Consider the following 24,444-nt stretch of genomic DNA (forward strand, 5'->3'; position numbering starts at 1 on the left):
TCATCCACCACCACCACGCCGCGAGCGCGCTCGCTCCCGCCCGTCGCCGTCATCCACCACCACCACGCCGCGAGCGCGCTCGCTCCCGCCCGTCGCCGTCATCCACCACGCCGCGAGCGCGCTCGCTCCCGCCCGTCGCCGTCATCCACCACCACCACGCCGCGCGCGTGCGCGCTCGCTCCCGCCCGTGGCCGTCATCCACCACGTTGCGTTGCTCCGCTCCGCCCGGGCAACCGGCCAGCGCGCGCGCGCCCCCCCCCACCCCGCTCCACGCGTCACCACGCAGCCTCGCGCTCGTCGCCAGGGCAACGGGCCGGGCTTCACCTGACAGTTGGAGCGGCCGCCGCCCCGGACCCTGCATGTGCCATTCCCAGGACAGGTGAGCTCCTGAGGCGACAGGTAATGCAGCCCCCCCTACCCTACCCCCCTAAACATCTATATAAAGATAAATGCATTGTATCCAAACACTTATCCTTGTCTGAAGAAGGGTCTCGAGAGAAGCTGCCTGTCCCGCTGAGTTACTTCAGCTTTTTGTGTGTCTATCTTCGGTTTAAACCAGGCTAGCATTTGCAGTTCCTTCTTATATTCATCCTTGGAGGGCGAGTTTCAAGTCTGAGGAGAAGAATCATCAACCAAACAGCGGACCTCCCACTCAAGAAGGTGAAGTTTGGACTGAAGGAGCCTTCACCTGGTCAAATTGAATTGGACAGTCACATAAATATTGTGTCTCTGAGAGATGCATCAGCCATGATTGAATGGTGGAGTAGACTAGATGGGCCGAATGGCCTAATTCTGCTCCTAGAACTTATGAACGTCTGAAGAAGGTCCATGATACTGCGAATAGGTCCTGGGTTTGGATATCCTGCATTAATTACTCACCTCCCTTCACCTGAAAACATCTCTAACATCTCTACAGGGCACAATTGATTACCCTGTCATCAGCACGCTGTGACAGAAATATGTGCCATCCACAAAATTTGCTGCTGATGAATGCCTCGAGTATTCTGATAGTATCTCCAAACCCATGACATGAAAGATGGCACCCAAGTCAGGCAGCTCTCAGATCCCAGAGTGATCATTACGATCACTCCACACTTTTAAACCTCTCATTGTTGGCGGCTCGATTGTAATCATGTGTCGTCTTGTATCAGTAATGGCGTGGACATATGTGCTTTACAGTAGTAGTTTTTAATTGTAGAATGAAGAATATCAGGAGTTTGTGCGTTCCCCCTGTGACCTACGTGGGTTTTCTCTGAGATTGACATTAGACAAGAGGCAATAGGTGCAGGAGTAGGCCATTTGGCCCTTCAAGCCAGTACCGCCATTCACTGTGACCATGGCTGATCACAATTATTACCCCGTTCCTGCCTTCTCCCCATATCCCTTGACTCCGCTATCTTTCAGAGCTCTATCTTTGGTTTCCTCCCACACACCAAAGATGTACAGGTTTGTAGGTTAATTGGCTTGGTAAAATTGTAAATTGTCCCTAGTGTGTGTAGGATAGCGTTAATGTATGGGTATCGCTGGTCGGTGCGGACTCTGTGGGCCGAAGAGCCTGTTTCCGCACTCTTATCTCTAAACTAAACTAAAATAAGGTGTTGGTAGAAGGTCTGAAGAAGGGTTTCGGCCCGAAACGTTGCCTATTTCCTTCGCTCCATAGATGCTGCTGCACCTGCTGAGTTTCTCCAGCATTTTTGTGTACCTTCGATTTTCCAGCATCTACAGTTCCTTCTTAAAATAAGGTGTTTCTTGATGGGAAATAAAATAATGTAACAGATAAGATAGCATAGATATATTGAAATGGAAAATAGATAAGCACAAAAAGGGTGTAGGAACTATGGGAGAAATGGGTGGAGGCTCATAATCATAGTCAGACAGTGCAGCACATGTCAAGTTTAATTACTCCACCCCACAAGAGTGGAATGACTGGTTTCTGAATTGTAATTGCTCAATGGTTCAATGCTTTCTTTATTATCACCTCTACCAAGGTACAACAAAATACTTTTTTGCGTAAAGAACAGAAAGACTCTCAGCATACAGTTCCCCGGTCAGTACAGAATGTACAGACCAACCCAATGAGTATGCAAAAGTCACGATTTTGGCGCCATTTTGCAGTCCCAGCTGCAAAATAGTTGTATTAAGGAGAGTTGTAGCTGTCGCCTCCATTCCGATCGTCCTGTGAACTGTCCCTCTCTTTGCACGGCCCACTTCAGCCCATGTTCCCTGGGGGGCACCTCCCGCAGCCACCCTTGTGGGCATGGAAGGTCAGAACCTCCCCCCCCCCCCCCCAGTTCTTCTTACCAGGCCTTTTGTCCAACATCCGCCACCTTCTCCCTCCATCCTCCTCTCCATTTCTCCGTCTTCAGGGGCGGCAGCTTCCTTCTCCAGGCTATGCATCATATTGCATAAATTACGGATAAATTATAAATAATTTGGGTTTTCTTTATTTTTAAATTTATTTTCTTATAGAAACGAACAAAATTCTTAAGGGGTTGGACAGGTTAGATGCAGGAAGATTGTTCCCAATGTTGGGGAAGTCCAGAACAAGGGGTCACAGTTTAAGGATAAGGGGGAAATCTTTTAGGACCGAGATGAGAAAAACATTTTTCACACAGAGAGTGGTGAATCTCTGGAATTCTCTGCCACAGAAGGTAGTTGATACCAGTTCATTGGCTATATTTAAGAGGGAGTTAGATGTGGCCCTTGTGGCTAAAGGGATCAGGGGGTATGGATAGAAGGCAGGTACAGGATACTGAGTTGGATGATCAGCCATGATCATATTGAATGGCGGTGCAGGCTTGAAGGGCTGCAGGGCCTACTCCTGCACCTATTTTCTATGTCTATGTTTCTATGTAACCCTGGTATAGCAGAGGCTGGTTTCCAATAGTATTGGTCCATCTACTCATTGGATCTAGACCTTGCTCTCATGTTCAACAGCTAATCCACATTGAAGGAAACCACAGAGACCCAATCAGTTCCCTTCAACTAACACTCTCTTCCGCTTGGTGAAACTCAACAACCCCTCTTTTGACCGCCCTCTCTACCCTCTTCCTACACCTCACCCACCCCCTCTCCTGTGAGGATGACATCCCTTACTATCAATTTCTCCCTCTCTGCCGCATCTGCTCCCAAGATGAGGATTTCCACTCTAGGACACCTGAGATGTCCTCTTTCTTCATAAACGTGGTTTCACCCTCTGCTATTGTCGATGAATTCCATATCTGTGTCCCCTCTCTCCTCAGTGTCCTGCAGTTCTGCTCTTACTACCCCTCCTGCAGCTGGGACAAGGATAGAGTTCTCCTGGTCTGTACCTTTACCCCACCAGCTTCTACAACCTGCACATCATTCTCTGACATTTCTGCCACCTTCAAAATGATTGCACCATCAGTCCTTCAATCTACCTGGTCCTGTCCAGCAGAAGGTACAGAAGACTTAGGAACAGCTTCTTCTCCTCTGTCATTTGGCTTCTGAAAGGTCCTTCCATAAGATCTGGTCATGTCTGATTCACTTTTACCCCTATGTGGACTTTGGACTTTGTCTATGGAACTGGTGTGCTACAATGCTGATGAACATATATCCTGCACTCTGCATCTTGCTCTTTTCTCTATCTATTACAGTTGAATTTGATTTGATTGTATTTCTGTATCGTGTTAGCTGATTCATTTGGATAGTATGCAAAACAGAGGTTTTCACTGTACTTCGGTAGACGAGACATAATAAACTAAAACCTATGGAGTCTTGTGCAGGGACCTATTTCATTCAGGCCTCTTTCAGATCCTCATTGATCCCCATACAGTGACCGCTACCAATAAACAATAGGTGCAGGAGTTGCCCATTCGGCCCATTCGGCCCTTCGAGCCAACACCGCCATTCAACATGATCATGGCTGATCATCCCTAATCAGTACCTCGTTCCTGCCTTCTCCCCATATCCCCTGACTCCGCTATCTTTAAGAGCCCTATCTAGTTCTCTCTTGAAAGTATCCAGAGAACCGGCCTCCATGCCCTCTGAGGCAGAGAATTCCACAGACTCACAACTCTCTGTGAGAAAAAGTGTTTCCTCATCTTCTAAATGGCTTACCCCTTATTCATAAACTGTGGCCCCAGGTTCTGGACTCCCTCAACATCGGGAACATGTATCATGCCTCTAGCGTGTCCAAACCCTTAATAATATTATATGTTTCAATAAGAACGCCTTTCATCCTTCTAAACTCCAGAGTGTACAAGCCCAGCCACTCCATTCTCTCAGCATATGACAGTCCCGCCATCCCGGGAATTAACCTTGTAAACCTATGCTGCACTCCCTCAGTAGTAAGAATGTCCTTCCTCAAATTAGGGGACCAAAACTGCATACAATACTCCAGGTGTGGTCTCACTAGGGCCCTGTACAACTGCAGAAGGACCTCTTTGCTCCTATGCTCGACTCCTCTTGTTATAAAAGCCAACATGCCATTCGCTTTCTTCACTGCCTGCTGTTTCTGCATGATTACACTTAATAGACCGATGAACAAGGACCCACAGATCCCGTTGTACTTCCCCTTTTCCCATCTTGACGCCATTTAGATAGTTTTTTTTTTATTTTTTAATATTTTATTTATTAGAAGTGAGTACAATGCATTGGTACAAAAACGGTGTTAACATATTACATTCTCTGTACAACTTCCCTTTTTTTTAAAGAGAGAAGTGAGAAAGGAGAGAAGAAAAAGAGGTTGTGAAAGGTGAAGAATAGATTAGTGAGCATGGGTGAAAAACCAATAAAGAAAAAGTGAAAGAGAAGGAATAAGTGAAGAAAGAAAGCTAGAGGGAGATTATTCCATTGCCACAGTGAGATGTTTTTTTTAATATTCTAAATCATCTTTCACCCATACCTGAAACTGTTGGTTTTCATGATACTATGTCACCACATGAATCCAAGAAATCAATAAATGGGGACCAACTCCTTAAGAATAGGTCTTGTTTGTCTATTAGGAGGAGTCTCATTTCTTCCAAATGTGCTGTGTCCAGCATATTACTGATCCACATTTTAAATGTTGGTATATTAACATTTTTCCAAAATTTAAGTATAAGTTTTTTTGCTGTTATTAACCCATAATTGAACAGTGAGTTTTGGTGTGTATTTAATTTGTTCCCATCTCCACTTACTCCAAATATAATCATTTCAGTGTTAGGTTCCATTTTTGTCTTAAATATCTTTGAGAATATATCACACCAAAATTTATAAAGTTTTGAACAAGAGACAAATGAGTGCGTAATATTGGCATTTTGAGAAAGACATTTATCACAAATGGGAGAAATATTTGGATAAAATTTATTCAACCTAGTTTTGGAATAATATAATCTATGTAATATTTTTAATTGAATTAAGTTATGTCTAGCTTTGATCGAACATTTATGTATATGTATCAAATATTTTTCCCATGTTTCTTTTGAGATTTTTATCATTAATTCTTTTTCCCAGTCTTCTCTAATTGCCTCTGTTGATGGTAATTCTATATTTAAAATATTGTTAAACAAGTATGATATTAATTTTGTTGACTCCGCATTGATATTCATTACTTCTTCCAGTGGGTCTAAAATTATACTTTGGAATCTTGGTGTATATTTCTTCATAAAGTCACATACCTGTAGGTATTTAAAATATTGATTGTTATTCAATTTAAATTTTGATTTTAGTTGTTGAAATGATAATAAATTTCCCAAATCATACAAATCACCTACCTTTTTAATTCTCACTTTTTCCCATTGTTTATATGTTTTATCCATACCAGATGGTTTAAATACTGGGTTATTCACTATTGGTGTTAACACTGATAAATTTCTTAATTTTAAAGTGAATTTTATTTATTTCCAGATTTGTATTGTATTTTGTATAATTGGATTCTTCTTATATAACATATTATTCAGCTTTATTGGGGGGGAAAATGATCGCTCCTAGATCGTAGGGGGCGCAATCCTCTTTCTCCATTCTTATCCATTCCAACTGTTGTGCAGAACTGTCCAACCAATAAATTATATTTTTAATATGTACTGCCCAATAATAGTATAGAAAATTAGGTAATGCAAACCCTTCCACCTCTTTGGGTTTGCACAAGTGATTTATTTTAATTCTATGTGCTTTATAATCCCAAATAAAATTAAAAATATTCGAGTCTCATTTTTTTTTAAGTGTTTTGGTATATATATCGGTATAGATTGGAATAAATATATTATTTGTGGTAGCGCTATCATTTTTATAGCGTTTATTCTGCCGATTAGTGACAGTGGGAGCGTTCTCCAAAATTTAATCAGTGAATCAAATGTATTTAATAATGGTATAAAATTTGCATTAAATAATGATTTATATCTTCTAGTAACTTGAATACCCAAATACTTAAATTTTTCCGTTGCGATTTTAAATGGAAATTTTAATAGGTGATTCGCTTTCTGGGGTTTTAATGACATAATTTCACTTTTATTCCAATTTATTCTATAACCGGAGAAAGAGCCAAATTCCTCTATTAGATTGAATAAATTCAGGATGCTCGTTTGGGAATTTGTAATATATAAAACTATTTAGATAGTTTTTGATACCAAAGTGGATAACCTCACATTTATCCACATTAAACTTCATCTGGCATACATCTGCCCAGGGCCGGCCTTAAGCTGATTGGACTGATTGCTCCCAATTGGGCCCCGCACCTAAAGGGGCCCCGCGCTATTTTCCGTATTTCGTACGGAAATACGAATTTGTGTTGTTACATACAGATTTAAAAAAAAACTCACCTATCCATGTTCTCTGGAGATGCTGCCTGAGCTGCTGAGTTACTCCAGCACATGTGTATTTTTAAGGGATAGTTTTTAAGGGATCTTTTCACGGGATGAGTTACTGCAGCACTTTGTGTCTTTTTGGGAAGGGTTTGCGGGGGGGGCGGGGGGATAGTGGGAGAAATGGGTGCACGGGGGGGGGGGGATATCTGTTGGAGGGACGGTTAGCTTCACGCCGAGTATTTCCAGCAACTATTTCCAGTATTCTCGGGATCTGAAGAAGGGTCCCTAGTCGAAGTGTCACCTGTCCATGTTGTTCAGAGATGCTGCCTGACTTGCTGAGTTACTTCAGCACTCTGTGAAATGTCATCTATCCAGGTTCGATACCAAATGCCGGACAGGGACACCCTTCTTCAGACGTCTCGATCCGAAACGTCACCCATTCCTTCTCTACAGAGATGCTGCCTGTGCCGCTGAGCTACTCCAGCGTTTAATGCCTATCTTTGGTATAAACCAGCATCTGCAATTACTTTCCCTTGCATTATATTTGCAGCATTTGTTGCCTTCCAGCGCCCCCGTTGTGCTTTGCCTTTGCTCCCAATGTTGCGTAAGGTGTGACAGGGTTGTCTGACAATCAGTGCAGGGAGATCGCTGTGAGGCGACACCCTTTCTGGCGCTGCCGTGTGAACAGCCTCAGTGACCTGTACGTTTGACAGCCTCAGTGACCTGTATGAAGCGCTCTTCCTCCCGTGTATCAAAGTCCATTGCCTAGAGAGTGCGAGCGAGGTTGGACTGAGCCTTGGACGCAGCTTTGGGAATAGTTTTGAAGGGGGAAACGAGAAGGTTGCGAAGACAAACACTCGCTGAAAGGTGGAGAGGACGTCAAGTCAAAACAGGTCAGATCTCTATTTCTAAACTAGACTAATCTGCAATATGTTGAAGATAGATACAAAATGCCAGAGTAAACTCAGCGGAACAGGCAGCATCTCCGGATAGAAGGAATAGGTGACGTTTCGGGTCGAGACCCTTCTTTTGACTGAGAGTCAGGGGAGAGGAGAGGAAGGAGGAGGGGGAGGGAGGGGGGGGGGGGGGGGGGGGGGAGGGGGGGGGGGGGGGTTGCACAGAGATAAGGAAGGGTAGGGAATGACAACGAGACATCAACAGGATGCGGCTCAAGGAAAATGCTGAATAACATATTGCTTGTAGAAACAAGGAACTGCAGATGTTGATTTATACAACATTAAAAATAGACACAAATGCTGGTCGGATGATGGTTTAGTTCACAACTGTGGCAGTGAAATATGTTCTGCTGAGTCAGGGATAGTATAGTATATCTTTATTGTCATTTTCCTGGGTGCTCACATACCCAGAGGAAACAAAAAAACGTTGCTCAACCAGTGTCCATTCAGTGTGCAGTAAAAAATAAATAGAAATAAAAATACATATATCATGAACAAATTAAACACTCTACTCTCTACTAAACATCAACAGGCGTGTCGATCGGCAGCGGCACGACAGTGGCTCTGCCGCAGTGTGTCCAGGTTGGTGGTTGGTGCGCGATACTTTGGCAGGGGGCAAAGTCCGTTTATCAGTCTTATAGCCTGCGGGAAGAAGCTGAGGAGCATCCTGCTGGTTTTGCAGCTAATGCTCCTGTACCTCTTCCCAGATAGCAGGATGGAGAATATGTGATGCGATGGGTGGTAGTTGGTCTGGCCTTCAGTGCAGAGTTCACTGCTGTTGCAAAATCAGAGGCCGAGCATCAAGTGTAAAATCAAATCAAGATTAGTTTGATATCATACATTAGCACTATCCTACACAATTTATAATTTACAGAGTCAATTAACCCACAAACCTGTACATCTTTAGAGTGTGGGAGGAAACCGGAGCACACGGAGAAAACCCACACGGTCACAGGGAGAACGTACTAATTCCGTACAGACAGCACAGGACCGTTCGGGTCTCTGGTGTTGCAAGACTTCCGCTGTATCACTGCGGTCAGAAAGCATTTTCAATGTAATAAAAAGGAACTGCAGGTACCAGTTTAGAAACATAGAAAATAGGTGCAGGAGGAGGCCATTCGGCCCTTTGAGCCAGCACCGCCATTCATTGTGATCATGGCTGATCGTCCCGTTTATACCGAAGATAGGCACATATTGCTGGAGTAACTCAGCGGGTCAGGCAGCATCTCTGGAGAAAGCAGATGGGTGACATTTCGGGTCGGGAGCCTTATTGAAGAAACGAAACGTCACCTGTCCATGTTCTCCAGAGATGCTGCTTGACCCGCTGAGTTTCTCCATGCAAAAATAAAATGGAAATATTAACATCACACTTGAGGCACAAGATTCAGTAAAGAATTTGTTGCCAATTGTCACTTTTTTTAAATAACTTGCTCATGTTTTTGCACCATATGAGTCAATATCTTTTTCACCTTTTTAGATTTCTGATCTTTTGAAGTTGACAGCACAATTAAAGACGATGAGCATGCAAGATGATCTGTTCAAAGTGATAGTCCCACCAGTGTCTGTCAAACCTTCTTCAAAGCTCTCAATAGTGGGCGCTGGGGAAGTTGGCATGGCATGTGCTGTTATCATTGCACAGAAGGTAACGTCTAACATTCAGTATTCAGTGTACTCGTTTTATTGTTTTAATTTTTTATCTATTTTTGTTAAAGATTCAGACATAATAAACAAATTAATGAACTAGCAAAGTGTATTTATATTTCACCTTTCTGAACCTTATTTATTGAAATTAGTCAGGAAACAACTAATCCTATTAGTGTCAGAACCTGAACTACTATCCTGCAGTCCTGAACTACTATCTTTGACCAGACTTTACTGGCTTTATCTTGTACTAAACGTTATTTCCTTTGCGTGTATCTGTACACTGTGAATTGCTCGATTGCAATCATGTATTACATAGAAACATAGAAATTAGGTGCAGGAGTAGGCCATTCGGCCCTTCGAGCCTGCACCGCCATTCAATATGATCATGGCTGATCATCCAACTCAGTATCCCGTACCTGCCTTCTCTCCATACCCTCTGATCCCCTTAGCCACAAGGGCCACATCTAACTCCCTCTGAAATATAGCCAATGAACTGGCCTCGACTACCCTCTGTGGCAGGGAGTTCCAGAGATTCACCACTCTCTGTGTGAAAAAAGTTCTTCTCATCTCGGTTTTAAAGGATTTCCCCCTTATCCTTAAGCTGTGACCCCTTGTCCTGGACTTCCCCAACATCGGGAGCAATCTTCCTGCATCTAGCCTGTCCAACCCCTTAAGAATTTTGTAAGTTTCTATAAGATCCCCATTGTCTTTCTGCTGGCTGGTTAGCACACAACAAAAGCTTTTCATTGTACCTCGGTACACGTGACAGTAAACTAAACTGAATTGAACTGAGAACCTAGGAGGACTCAAAATGACAATCACTCAGCTTTTCAAAATAGACTCAAGTGTAATTACTTTGTCAGGAGCTACATAGGAATTCCAAATTTGTAGATATTGAAGAGGAGTAGGGTTCATCTCTGATATGAAACATACTTCAACATTGTGTTGGAAGGAACTGCAAATGCAGGTTTACACTGAAGATAGACCCAAGATGCTGGAGTAACTCAGTGGTTTAGGCAGCAGCTCTGGAGAAAAGGAATAGGTGTTGTTTCGGGTCGAGAACCTTCTTCAGACTGAGAGTCAGGGGAGAGGGAAACTAGTACCTCTAGTTTCCCTCTTACCTGACTGTCAGTCTGAAGAAGGGTCTCAACCCGAAGCATCACCTATTCCTTTTCTCCAGAGTTGCTGGCTGACCCGCTGAGTAACTCCATACAGCAACATTGGTTGTCCCAATGCTCACAAAGGCCTTGAGACGAACCAACTTTCTTGACGACTATATAAGCATTTGAAGTATTCTTACAGTGTTGCCTCAGCCATGTCAGAATATATTAGTCAATTTGCACATAACATACTCCCATTGACAGCACTGGGATAATAGGTAAATAATTTATTTCAATGGTGTGGGCTGAGGGACATTATTGCCTATTAAATAGATGTTAATGCTGAGTAAAAGGTTTTAAGACGGTGATTCCTGGTTACAAAAACCTTAATTTTGATATGTTCAAATAATATGACTTTTGCCATTGAGAAATATCATGCTCTGGTTGTCAATTGGCTGAAGCAATATTCTTAGCAAGGTTTTTGCAGATGGATACATTTTGAACACGGTAGCAAATTTGACTCTTGCCTCAGAATCTCTGTTTTGATGGTGAAATTATCTCTGACATTGTTAACTAAAACCTTGATAGCAGCTTCTAGCTTCTGTTCTTGCACAGTTAAATACAGAATGAAAACAACTTTCATTTACATGGCACCTTTAACGCAGCAGTGATGGACTTTGGCACAGGCCCGTATGTGTCAAAGATGGATGCCAACTGTTGGTCTCTGGACCAGCGATTGGGCATTCTTGATGAAAGGAAAATGTAAATATCTGATCACTTAGAATCACCTCAACAATACACTTCCGACATGGAAACAGCACAAAGACAAGTCTAAATCCAGTGTTTTCCATTTATTCCCTTATACAGAGTTTAGCCGACGAGTTGGTCCTTGTCGATAGGCACGCGGACAGACTTAAGGGGGAATCAATGGATTTGATGCATGGTAGTCTGTTTATGAAATGCAGAATAAAAGCTGATACAGGTTTGTGATGGGTCATGGGATTTATTGTGACATAATTCTTTTCAATATTAGAAGAAACATTAGATTTTAATCTTGTCTTGGTCCAGCTACCTATTTATTGTCTGTCTATCTGTATTTCTGACTGCCATCATAGGTAATAAGTACAATGGAAATAGTGTAATCTTCAGGCAATAATATATAGTATTAAATATGTTAAATAATATATATATTAAATATATGTTAAATATTAATATTTTTAGAATACAAAATGTTCTGCCAGAGAAGGAATCGGATACTATATTATCAATAATGTATAAGCTAAATAAGCTAAATATATATATTTATGAGGAAGTTGCCAGGACCTGAAGGCCTGAGCTATAGGAAGAGCTTGAGCAGACGACAACTTTATTCCTTTGAGCACAGGAAGAGGGGTGATCTTAAAGAGGTGTGTTAGATCATGAGGGGAATAGATAGGGTAAATGCACAGTCTTTTACCCAGAATAGGAGAATCAAGAACCAGAGGACATGGGTTTAAGGTGAGGGGGATAGGGGGGTAGATTTAATAGGAACCCGAGGGGCATCTTTTTCACACAAATCTGAGCTAGTCGCTTTAACCTGTGTTTGGCCCTCATCCCTCTCGATCTTTCTTTCCATATACCTGTCCAACGCTTTTAAATGGTGTAATAGTTTCCACCTCTACCATTTCCTCTGGGAGCTAGTTCTGTGTACACACCACCTTCTGTATGGAAAACCTGCTCCTCAGGTTCCCTTTAAATCTTTCCCTTCTCACCTTTAACTTATTGCCCATAGTTTCAGTTTATCCTACCTTGAGAAAAAGACTGTGACCATCCACCTATTCTTTGCCCTTTTTGATATTATAAACCTTTACTCCAGGGAAAATGGTGTCTGCTTATCTCCTTAAGGAGTTCCTTCTTATAACTCAAATACTGGAGTCCAGGTAACATCCTTGTGAAATGTTACTGCACTCTCATATCCTCCCTATAATTTGTCGAGCAGAATTGCACACAATATTTCACGTGCAGTCTCGCCAACGTCTTGTACAACTGTAACATAATGTCGCACCTCTTATGCTCAATGCCAAATGAAGCGAAGCATAACATATTCTTTCTTCACCACCCTGTCTATACCGGGCTTTGTAATATTGTTCCAATCCAATAATAAGTATGTGTGGAGGAAAAAGGGAGTAAAAAGTTTGCTGAGTCCAAGTCTGGTTGCATTGCATGTATTTGAAATACCTACCTTTCATATTTAACTGATTGATGTTTTTCTTTCCCCAATTACCATTCTCCAGATTTTAAAGTTACGCAAGATTCTAAAATTTGCATTATCTGTGCTGGTGTGCGGATGAAAGGACAAAAACCTGATGCAAATCAGCTAAAGGACAATGTTGCTCTCTACAAGGAGATAATCCCTCAATTGGCTAAGCACAGTCCATCTGCCATTTTGCTGATCGTCTCTCAGCCAGGTAAAAGATGATCGATTGCCGATCACTGTGAAAGTCTTCACTGTCATCCGTGAATCCAATTTTCTTTTATAATTCTTCTTGGGGTAATGGACGTCACTGGTATTTATTGCAGATCCCTCGTTATGTCCCGAGTGGCCTGTCTGTCTATTTCACAGGACAGATACGAGTCAAATGCCGTTGTGTCTGGTGAACATGCAGGCCAGAGTTGCTAAGGACAGCAGTTTTCCATCTTTAAAGGACATGTGTGAATTTCGTTTGAGTCTCACTGAGGCTCAAATGACAATAAATTTGTATTGTATTGTATTGTATTGTATTGTATTCCTCGGTCTCTATGACAATCCAGTAGTTTCAATATCTTGGAGTATAGAGGCAAACCTTTAGGTCACTGGACTACCAACTAAAGTCTCATATTTCGCTTGGGCAGCTTACAACCCAGCGGTATGAATATTGACTTCTCTAACTTCAAGTAACCCTTGCTTTCCCTCTCTCACCATCCCTACCCCATCCTAGTTTTCCAATCAGTTTGACTATCCTCCTGATTAAATTTTACTTTGTATTCCCCGTTGTCACCTTCCCCTGGATAACAACGATCTATTCTACATTTTCCTTGAACTTTGTCCCTTTTGATCTCTCATTTTCACTCCTTACCCTTCCATATCTCGATGTCTCCCTCTCCCCTGCCTCTGAAGAAGGGTTTCGATCCGAAACGTCACCCATTCCTTCTCTCCAGAGATGCTGCCTGTCCCGCTGAGTTACTCCAGCATTTTGTGTCTATCTAAAGTTTGGAGCCACTGATCCAGATAAATGAGTGATCCAATATCACCATGGCTGATAGGGAATTTAAATTCAAATAAGTCAAAGGACATCGAATTTAAAAATAAAAATGTTTTTATCAACTAACTTTCAAACCCCTTGTAAATTGTAAAATTCTTATAAAATAAATCTGGTTCACCCATGTCTTTCAGGGAAGGAAATCTCTTATTTTTTCTTGTCCATGAGTGACTTCAGACCCATCAAAATGGTAGACTTTTAACTACATCCACTATGGTGGACAATGTTAAACGTTATTCCCTTTATCCTGTACCTGTACACTGTGGACGGCTTGATTGCAATCATGTACTGTCCTTCCACTGATTGGATAGCATGCAAACTTTTCACTGTCCCTTGGTACACGCGACAATAAACGAAACGAAACTTAACAAATACTAGCATTGCCGCCCATGTTCTAGCAATGTTACAAAATTTTGAGATTTTAAAAATCAAGTCTGTAATTTATCCCATCAGATAAAGCATAAAAATAAGTTTAATTTGACACCTAATTCACTTTCATATCTCAAGTATTTAAAAAGTTATGGCCATTTTCATACTCGGAAATGAGCATCTTGTTCCCTATTGATTTTCTATGGACATAACAAAAAAGTTGTGATCGTGAACAGTCAAAAGCCCATAACTTTCTTAAAAATTAAGAGAACTGAATGAAATTTTCAGTTATCATAGATTGAAGCATTCTGAAACAAATATAAAATAATCTTACTTGGATGACCTGAAATTAAAGCATATAATTAGTTAGTTACCTAATTGTAGCTAATTTCAGACTTCAATTACTAGATCTAAACATCTATCCATTTCTTAATAAATTATTAACATTTTTAAATAGCCTAAATGTCCAAATAATATTCACAAATAATTCACAATAAAACATGATTTTTAAATCTCATTTACATTAATTTATAGACCAAATGGAAGGAATTTAGTGTTCAATTGCTGTAAATAAATGCCCATTTAAATCAGCTTTCCAGTGGGACCCTGTGGAACGCGCTGGTTTAGAACGTTCACATTGCGGTAGATTTGTGCCCCAAATGCCCAGAAAAATACTGCGCGATATAATGGGCCCAAATTGAGCTACTCGCAATATTAAACTTTGTATAAAGGGATCTTTAGAAGCCCTTTTTAATGTAAAAATATACAACCTAACTTCTGCTATTTGCTTTATGAGACTCTGCGGTTGCTGACGGTCGCGGGTTTAGAGATTGATTTTTAAACTACTATAACTATTATTCAAGGCCTTTAAACCTAATAATAGCTTTTGCGACGGGGTCTTCCAGCGATTTTTCGTTAATAATTAACTAGGCTGAACATTTTCGATTGGAACAGCCTAGAGAAAATCGCGTTTTAAACCCGCCCCCTCTAAACGGCGCCAAAATCGCGCACACCCGCAACGGCAGATTTTCAAAGACGCTTCAGGTAGGCTTTGCAACATACCTACATGTTCACATTGTGTAATCCAGTTACTGCGATGGAAATGTTTTATAGATTCCAGATTATTTTAACAAACTGAATTTACGTAACCCAGTTGGCAAGGTGAAAAATTACCATTGGCATCACAACGTTTTGGATTATTAGTCCAGTAATGTAATCACTGTGCCAAAATCTGGAATACTGTACATCACATCGCAATTTTATTTGTTTCAGATATTTTACTGGAGCAGAGATTTGAACTTGCATACACAAGGAATTGCAGATGCAGGTTTACAAAAAAAAGACACATCAGGCTTTGAGTCTTTTATTTAAACCTGAATATTTTTCTTTATAATGATTACTAATTGTTTAATAGTTCCAACAGCATTTTCTATCCTTCCTCATTTCTTACAGATATTGGCTCCTTGCCAGGCAATCTGTGCCTTCTGGTTCAACATCCGTTGTTCGAGATGGAGCTGAAATGTTTCATGCAAGTTCATGAAAGAGTTTTATGGCCTGTAAAACAACGCATTGATTTTGAAGTTGTTAAATACAGAAGCCAAAGTGCACTTATTGCGGCCCTATGATTGATCCCAGGAATAGAAACATAGAAACATAGAAAATAGGTGCAGGAGTAGGCTATTCGGACCTTCGAGCCTGCACCGCCATTCAATATGATCATGGCTGATCATCCAACTCGGTATCCTGTACCTGCCTTCTCTCCATACCCCCTGATCCCTTTAGCCACAAGGGCCACATCTAACTCACTCTTAAATATAGCCAATGAACTGGCCTCAACTACCTTCTGCGGGAGAGAATTCCAGAGATTCACCACTCTCTGTGTGAAAAATGTTTTCCTCATCTCGGTCCTAAAAGATTTCCCCCTTATCCTTAAACTGTGACCCCTAGTTCTGGACTTCCCCAACATCGGGAACAATCTTCCTGCATCTAGCCTGTCCAACCCCTTAAGAAATTTGTAAGTTTCTATAAGATCCCCCCTCAATCTTCTAAATTCTAGCGAGTACAAACCGAGTCTATCCAGTCTTTCTTCATATGAAAGTCCTGACATCCCAGGAATCAGTCTGGTGAACCTTCTCTGTACTCCCTCTATGGCAAGAATGTCTTTCCTCAGATTAGGAGACCAAAACTGTACGCAATATTCCAGGTGTGGTCTCACCAAGACCCTGTACAACTGCATTAGAACCTCCCTGCTCCTATACTCAAATCCTTTTGCTATGAATGCTAACATACCATTCGCCTTCTTCACTGCCTGCTGCACCTGCATGCCTACTTTTAATGACTGGTGTACCATGACACCCAGGTCTCGTTGCATCTCCCCCTTTCCTAATCGGCCACCATTCAGATAATAATCTACTTTCCTGTTTTTGCCTCCAAAGTGGATAACCTCACATTTATCCACAATAGATAAAGAACATAACAGAGGGCTGAGCTAACTCAACAGGACAGACATTTCGGGTCGGGTCCCTTTCTGGGTCACCGAAAAGTCACCTATCTTCTCCAGAAATGCTGCCTGACCTTCTGAGTTGCTCCAGCATTGTGTGTCTTTTTTTTTGTAAACCAGCATCTGCAGCTCTTTGTTTCTACACAAGACTGGATAATCTCGTTATTAAAGTATCATAGAACGCTGAAACAGGCCCTTCAGTGAAGGCAATTTGCCATGTTCATTTCACCTCCAACTGTGGAGAGTGAATTGATCATTCACCCCCCCCCCCCCCCCCCCCCCCCCCCATATTTTTTGAATGTGGGGAGAAACCAGTAAATCTGGAGGAAACCCACTTAGTCACAGCGAGAATGTGTAAACTGCATGCATGATTGAAGAAAGGACATTGACCTACCTGCGGCTCTTCAAGTTGTCCCTTGGAATCTTTAGCATGTGCTTAAACAGGAACATTGACTAACGAGCAATGGTGATACCCAAGAGTATCAGTGTTGTATGGTAATAGTGAGATCACTTTGTCTCTCTATATCACCCTCTATATATCTCTCGTTTCCCTTTCCCCAGACTCTCAGTCTGAAGAAGGGTCTCGACCCGAAATGTCGCCTATACCTTTTCCCCAGAGATGCTGCCTGGTCAACTGAGTTACTCCAGCACTTTGTGTGTATCTTCACTTTCTCTCGGGGTTGGTTTTACTTTGCAGTGGATCCATTGACCTATGCTGCCTGGAAACTGAGTGGATTTCCAAAGAATCGTGTTATTGGCGTTGGCACTAACTTGGACAATGCAAGACTTCGGTTTTTACTTAGTGCAGAGTTGAAAATTTTTCCAGCAAATATCCATACCTCTATTGTGGGTGAACAAGGATATGGAAGTGGTGAGTAGCCTCTTGTCATTTCCGTCAATGCTGATTAAATGTTTTTAAAGATATTGTACGTTGAATTAAGAAATGCATTAATATTGAAGGATTTGTTTCACTTAGTTAATATTAATTCATTTAGTTGGCTAGGTTAATGTCAGCTATCATTCACAACTGAATGTGGTGGGATGTGCAATTTCATCAGCTATGAATTAATAGCAGAGTAGACGTGATGGGCCGAATGGCCTAATTCTGCTTCTCGGACTTATGGACTTGAATGTGTGATCCCTCGGCTCAGTCTGTCTCATGACATTTATATCTTTCTGCACACAAAATGCTGGAGTAACTCAGCGGGAAAGGCAGCATCTCTGAAGAGGAGGAATGGGTAACGTTTCGGTTCGAGAACATTTCTTCAGACCATCACCCATTGTCTCCAGTGATGTCACCCATTCTCTCCAGAGATGCTGCCTGAGTTGCTCCAGCATTTTGTGCGTCACCCATTCCTTTTCTCCAGAGATGCCGCCTTTCCCGCTGTGTTACGAGCATTTTGTGTCTAACTTCGGTTTAAATCAGCATCAGCTGTTCCTTCCTGCACTCATAGTTTAGCCAGTCTTTTGTTGTTTTCAACAGTCTGGTTGTTTCTTGGAAGGAGCTATTCGTGAACCTGGTGGTGATGTTTTTTTAAATACTCCTGATCCACCTTCCGAATGGTAGGGGGGAAATGAGACCGTGGTCAGGGTCTTATGATGCTGGCTGCCTTTTTCTGGCAGTGCTTCCAATAGATCCTTTCGATGGTGGGAAGGTCAGTACTCGTGATGGACCAGGCAGTGTCTACCACCTTTTCTATTCTCCTTCGTTCCTGGGTGTTTGCATTCCAACCAGGCTGTGATGCAACCAGTCAATATGCGCTCTACAGTGCATGTGCGGAAGTTCAATGGCTCAATGGTTTTGTATTCATCAACATATTGAATCTCCTCCGTCTTCGAAGGATGTAGAGGAAGTACATTTGTGTGTGTGTGGGGGGCGTATGTTCACGTGTTCATGTGCGTGTGTGGCAGGATCTGGCTGTCTGTGTACTTGGACCTGTTTTCCATTGGACCTTCATGTGGTAGCTGGTCTGTGTCAATCACTCCACATTAAAGTAATTCAATTAAATAGTATACACCTCTTTTTAATCTCCCCCCTCACACGTGCAGACTCAATACCCTGGGATTTCGAGTTGCCATTGTTGCCCTTTCATCAGATAGTAACAATATCATGTTCCCATATAGAGTCATAGTGATATATTGTGGAAACAGGCCCTTCAGCCCAATATGTCCCAGCTACACTAGTCCCACCTGCCAGCATTTGGTCCATATCCCTCCAAACCTGTCCTATCCATGTACCTGTCTGTTTTTTACTACATTTGCAGATGATTTCAAGGTAATTTCTTAAATTGGGGTAGTTCCTGCCTCAATTACCTACTCTGGCAGCGTGTTCCATACACCCACCACCCTTTGGGTGAAAAGGTTACCCCTCAGACTCCTATTAAATCTTTTCCCCTTAACCTTCTGGTCCTCGATTCACCTACTCTGTGCATCTGAAGAAGGGATTCGGCCCGAAACGTTGCCTATTTCCTTCGCTCCATGGATGCTGCTGCACCCGCTGAGTTTCTCCAGCATTTTTGTGTACCATCTACTTGACCTATTCCTCTCATGATCTTATACACCTCTATAAGATCTCCCCTCATCCTCCTGTGCTCCAAGGAATAGAGACCCAGCCTTCTCAACCTCTGCCTAGAGCTCAGTCTCCCATCCTGGCAACTTCCTTGTAATTCTTCTCTGTACCTTTCCAGCTTGACAACATCTTTCCTATAACACGATGCCCAGAACTGAACACAATATGCTGATCAAGAGTGGCACGGGGGATCTTGATAATGGGGGACTCGGAGATAGTTGGTGGTTTGCTGAATAGCCTTCTGTTCTATAAATTTCCATTGTTGCTGTTGAACTACGTGCTCATACCATAAGCTGCATGACATCTGCTTTCCGCGCATCACTGACTGCTTACTCGTTCAATTATTCTTTTGCAAGAACAGCTTTTCCAACAGGTAATTGGAGAACGCTATAGCAACAGGAACAATATTACCTCCAGGGATTGGCATGAAAGTGCTGAAATGAAAAATCACCTCTTTTGAAAGTTTACTTCTTGACATAATGCGACAATCAATAATTTTACTGAGTGTTCAAGAAGCCATTGATATTTTCAGTGATTAGATAGACCCTACTTGATTTAGCTTTCTGAATTTGCTGCCTAATGGTGCATGAAATACACCTAATGCTTTTGTCTTTGCCGTAGTTCCAGTTTGGAGTGGCACAAACGTGGCCGGTATTAAGCTAAAGGATGTGGCTGTCCACATGTCAAAGAACCATGGAGATGCATTTCATAAAAAGGTCATCGACAGGTAAGTGTCGATGGGCTCTTCTCAAAGATCACTCATAGTAACGGATATGGGTCCTAATTGCATTTGTAAATATAAGGAGCAGTTTCAATTGAGGTGGCGCAGCAGTAGAGCTGAGGTTCGATCCTGACTACGGGTGCTGTCTGTACAGAGTTTGTACGTTCTCCCTGTGACCGCATGGGTTTTCTCCAGGTGCTCCAGTTTCCTCCCACACTCCCAAGCCATGCAAGTTTGTAGATTAATTAGCTTATTGTCCCTAGTGTGTAAGATAGTGTTAGAGCACGGGGTTAGCGCTGGTTAGCAGTGTCTCGATGGGCCGAAGGGCCTGTTCCCGCACTATATATAGTCTAAATTGATATTTTTTTTGTTTGTTTTTTTTCCTCCTCAATAATAGTGGACAAGAAGTCATCAGGCTGAAAGGATGCATTTCTTGGGCAATGGGTCTTAGTGTGGCGAATATTGTGAATGCGATTGTGAAAAATCTCAAGGCCATCCAACTCGTGACCACAAATGCAAAAGTAAGTTTTAACCAGCTGTCATTTAGAGAACACTATAGGAGACCATTATTGGGTCCCCACAGCAGACCTCGCTGGGAGCTGGGAATGGTGCAGCATTTCTACAGGTGCTTTTGTTTAAAGTGACAGGGGCAAAGTTTAAAGAAGATTTGCGGCGCATGTTTTTTATAGAGAGTAGTGGGTGCCTGGAATGTCAACAATCAACAACAATCAGTTTTATTCGTCACATTGCACATAAAGTGCAAGTGAAATGTATTTGCCAGCAGCGGTACAATGATAAAGAACACACAAAAAATTTAACACAAACATCCACCACAGCATTCATCACTGTGGTGGAAGGCACAACATTTGGTCAGTCCTCCTCCATTTTCCCCCGTGGTCGGGACCTCAACCCTCCGCAGCCGCCGCTGCGGGCGTCCAGATGTGCAGACAGGTAAAAGTCCAGGTAAGTCCAGAATCGGCTCTTCCCCACCGGAGACCGCGGCTTCAAGTTGGTGTAGGCCGCAGGTTAGAATGTGCTGGCAGTGTGGGGGAGGAGGCAGATATGTTTATAGTGTGTAAGAGATTTCTAGATAGGCACAGAGACCCTCAGACTATTTTGGACTATATTTTGCACTAAACGTTATTCGCATTGGCCCCTTTATCATGTATGCCGCACTGTGGATGTCTTGATTGTAATCATGTATTGTCTTTGCGTTGACTGGTTAGCACACAACGAAAGCTTTTCATTATACCTCGGCACATGTGGCAATAAACCAAACTCAACTTCAACATGATGTGCAGGGACTGGCGGGATATGGATCATGTGCAGGCACAGGAGATTAGTTTAACTTTAACAGCATGTTGGGCACGGATATTGTTGGCATAGAGCCTGTTTGTGAGCTGTACTGTTCTATATTCTAATTGTGCACATCCAATTTAACCGTTGCCCCATCCAAATATGAATATTGAATAGGAAAGAACTGCAGATGCTGGCTTATACCGAAGATAACTCCCCCTCCCATTCCCACACTGACCTTTCTGTCCTGGGCCTCCTCCACTGTCAGAGTGAGGCCCAACGCAAGTTGGAGGAACAGCACCTCATATTTCGCTTGGGCAGCTTACACCCCAGCGGTAACTCCAAGTAACCCTCGCTCTCTGTCCCTCCCCCATCCTAGTTCTCTGACTAGTTTATTGTTCACCTGATTAAATATTACTGATTGTATGCCTTGTTGTCACCGTCCCCCGAGCCAACAATGTACTATTCTACATTTCCTTGATCACCGTCACCTTTGATCTGTGTTTTTCACACCTTACTCTTCCATATCTCTGCCTCCCTCTCCCGCCTCTCAGTCTGAAGAAGCCGAAACATCACCCATTCCTTCTCTCCAGAGATGCTGCCTGACCCGCTCAGTTACTCCAGTGTGTTTTATCAAATATGAATATTTGTACTTTTACATCACCTTCTGTGCTGTAACATTTGTTCCACCCGTACTTCAGAATGAGCACGGCATCAAAACCGACGTCTTCCTAAGTCTCCCCTGCATTCTGGGTGCCACGGGAGTGTGCGGAATCATACGGCAGCAGCTCGACGAAGACGAGGCGAGACAGCTGAGATGCGGAGTGGAAAATCTCACAAAGGCTCAGTGCGAAATTGGACTTTGAAGAAAATGCCCAGTGCTGGTTCTCTTCACACTGTTTGACCATTGTTAAAACATATTTGGTTGTCTTATCAAATATGTACATTAGTCACCTCGTTTGCTGGCTGGTAATTACATGAAAATTAGATTTCATCTTATATAGAGTTAAATGAAACCAAATAACTGATAAAATGCAAATCAATATCACAACTATGTAATGTGAACTTATAGATGGGAAAGGTTTTGAGGAATATGGGTCAAACATGGACAGACGGGACCAGCTAAGATGGGCATCATGGTTGGCATTGACAATTGGGTTGAAGGTCCTGTTTCTGTGTTGTATGATCATCCATGTTACAACTGAAAAAAGACACAAAGTGCTGGAGTAACTCAGCGGGTTAGGCGGCATCTCTGGAGAACATGGATAGGTGGCCTTTCAGGTTTGAACCCTTCTTCAGACTGATTGTTGGAGGGGGGAGGAAGCAGGAAGAGAGAACCTGCCATTCTTTGTTCTTTGCAGGAGAAAGTGTGGCAGGTAGAAGGTGAATACAGGCGTGAGAGGGGGGGTGGGGTTGATCGGCATAGTTGAAAAGAGAGAAGGTACGAGACAAAAGGATTGAAGACTTACAAAGTGTGAAGCTAGAGGAAGGAATGTACGGTGAAATGGGAGGAGGAGGAGGGGAGAAACAGGTGCGATTCCAGGGAGGATACCTATCTATGTTTTCCACAGATGCTGCCCGACCCACTGAGTTACTCCAGCACTCTTTTGTTTTGAAAACCTGCTCTACAATCCTTTGTTTCTACATGTTAAAACTGAAGCATAGAGGAAGCCTAGGGATTACTAGTAAAGAAAAACTAGGAAGCAATGAATAGATAAAAGTTCATTAACCTCTGGTAGAGACCTGCAGCTACACAAACAATGAGTTAACCATAAATAAATTAGAAATGAGCAGTGTCAGAACTTGGTTACTATATACCAAAATGTATTAGAGAATGAATAGTCAGCCACTCATTTCTGTCAATGTAATAGAATACAATTTTTATTTTAAATCTTTCAGAATAAAAATATACTAAACGAAGACCGTGCATAAACTCATCATTCATACTTTATACATTCAATTGTCATATTCAGTAGTGTTTACACCCATGATAGACACAAAATGCTGGAGTAACTCAACTGGACAGGCAGCATCTATGAAGAGAAGGAATGGGTGATGTTTTGGGTCTGAAGAAGGGCTTTGGTTTAAACCAGCATCTGCAGTTCCTTCCTACACAGTGTTTGCACCTATGTTTAAACAAAGCACCCGTGGCACTCATGGGGTGATATTCCTTCCCTCATTTGAGAGGTGCCTGCACTGGACCCTGTCTGCGCACGCCCCAATGTGCAGCAGTGTAAGGACCCCAGACTGTGGTCCTCCCCCACAGAGCCTTGGCGTTGGCTGCACCAAGCTTTAGTATGTCCCTCAGCACGTACTCCTGCAGTCTGAAGCGGGCCAGTCGGCAATATTCTCACTCTTGTGGGAGACCAGCAGGTTTCGAGCAGACCAAAGAGCATCTTTCTCTGAGTTGATGTTCTTCCAGCAGCAAGATTCAGATTCAGATTCAGATTCAACTTTAATTGTCATTTTCAGTGTACAGTACAGAGACAACAAAATGCAGTTAGCATCTCCCTGGAAGAGCGACATAGAATACGATTTCAATAAATAAATCTATTTACATTCATACAGTCATAGTGTTTTTCCTGTGGGAGGAGTGATTGGCAGTCACCGAGGTACAGTGTTGAGTAGTGTGACAGCCACAGGGAAGAAGCTGTTCCTGGACCTACTTGTCCGGCAACGGAGAGACCTGTAGCGCCTCCCAGATGGTAGGAGGGTAAACAGTCCATGGTTGGGGTGAGATCAGTCCTTGGCGATGCTGAGCGCCCTTCGCAGACAATGCTTGCTTTGGACACTCAATGGAGGGGAGCGAGGAACCGGTGATGTGTTGGGCAATTTTCACCACCCTCTGCAGTGCTTTCCGGTCGGAGACAGAGCAGTTGCCATACCATACTGTGATACAGTTGGTAAGGATGCTCTCGATGGTGCAGCGGTAAAAGTTCACCAGAATCTGAGGAGACAGATGGACCTTCTTCAGTCTCCTCAGGAAGAAGAGACGCTGGTGAGCCTTCTTGACCAGAGTTGAGGTATTGTGGGTCCAAGAGAGGTCGGAGTTGTTGACCCCCAGGAACCTGAAGCTGGAAACACGTTCCACCTCCGTCCCGTTAATGTGGATGGGGGTGTGCGTGCCGCCCCTAAACCCCTAGAAGTCAACAATGAGCTCCTTGGTCTTCTTGGAGTTAAGGGCCAGGTTGTTGTCAGCGCACCATGCTGCTAGGAGCTGGACCTCCTCCCTATAGGCCGACTCATCGTTGTTGCTGATGAGGCC

General features: G+C 42.7%; 1 protein-coding gene across 4 annotated transcripts; it reads left to right on the plus strand.

Annotated features, from left to right (window-relative positions):
* Positions 1-216: 216 nt before the first annotated feature.
* Positions 217-23,096, plus strand: LOC116984533 (L-lactate dehydrogenase B chain-like). Of its 4 annotated transcripts, none has more exons than XM_033038699.1 (8): positions 217-379; positions 9,180-9,344; positions 11,314-11,428; positions 12,720-12,893; positions 17,291-17,464; positions 19,784-19,889; positions 20,281-20,404; positions 21,881-23,096. In XM_033038699.1, exons 2-8 carry the CDS (start codon positions 9,219-9,221, stop codon positions 22,043-22,045), a joined length of 984 nt encoding a protein of 327 aa, XP_032894590.1. In that variant the 5' UTR covers positions 217-379; positions 9,180-9,218; the 3' UTR covers positions 22,046-23,096. The 4 variants fall into 4 exon arrangements, with proteins under 4 accessions (XP_032894590.1, XP_032894589.1, XP_032894588.1 ...); XM_033038698.1 differs by having other exon boundaries at positions 294-399; XM_033038697.1 differs by lacking the exon at positions 217-379 and adding an exon at positions 7,395-7,529.
* Positions 23,097-24,444: the final 1,348 nt, after the last annotated feature.

The sequence above is a fragment of the Amblyraja radiata genome, chromosome 20 (genome assembly GCF_010909765.2).
Source record: "Amblyraja radiata isolate CabotCenter1 chromosome 20, sAmbRad1.1.pri, whole genome shotgun sequence".
Classification (NCBI taxonomy): domain Eukaryota; kingdom Metazoa; phylum Chordata; class Chondrichthyes; order Rajiformes; family Rajidae; genus Amblyraja; species Amblyraja radiata.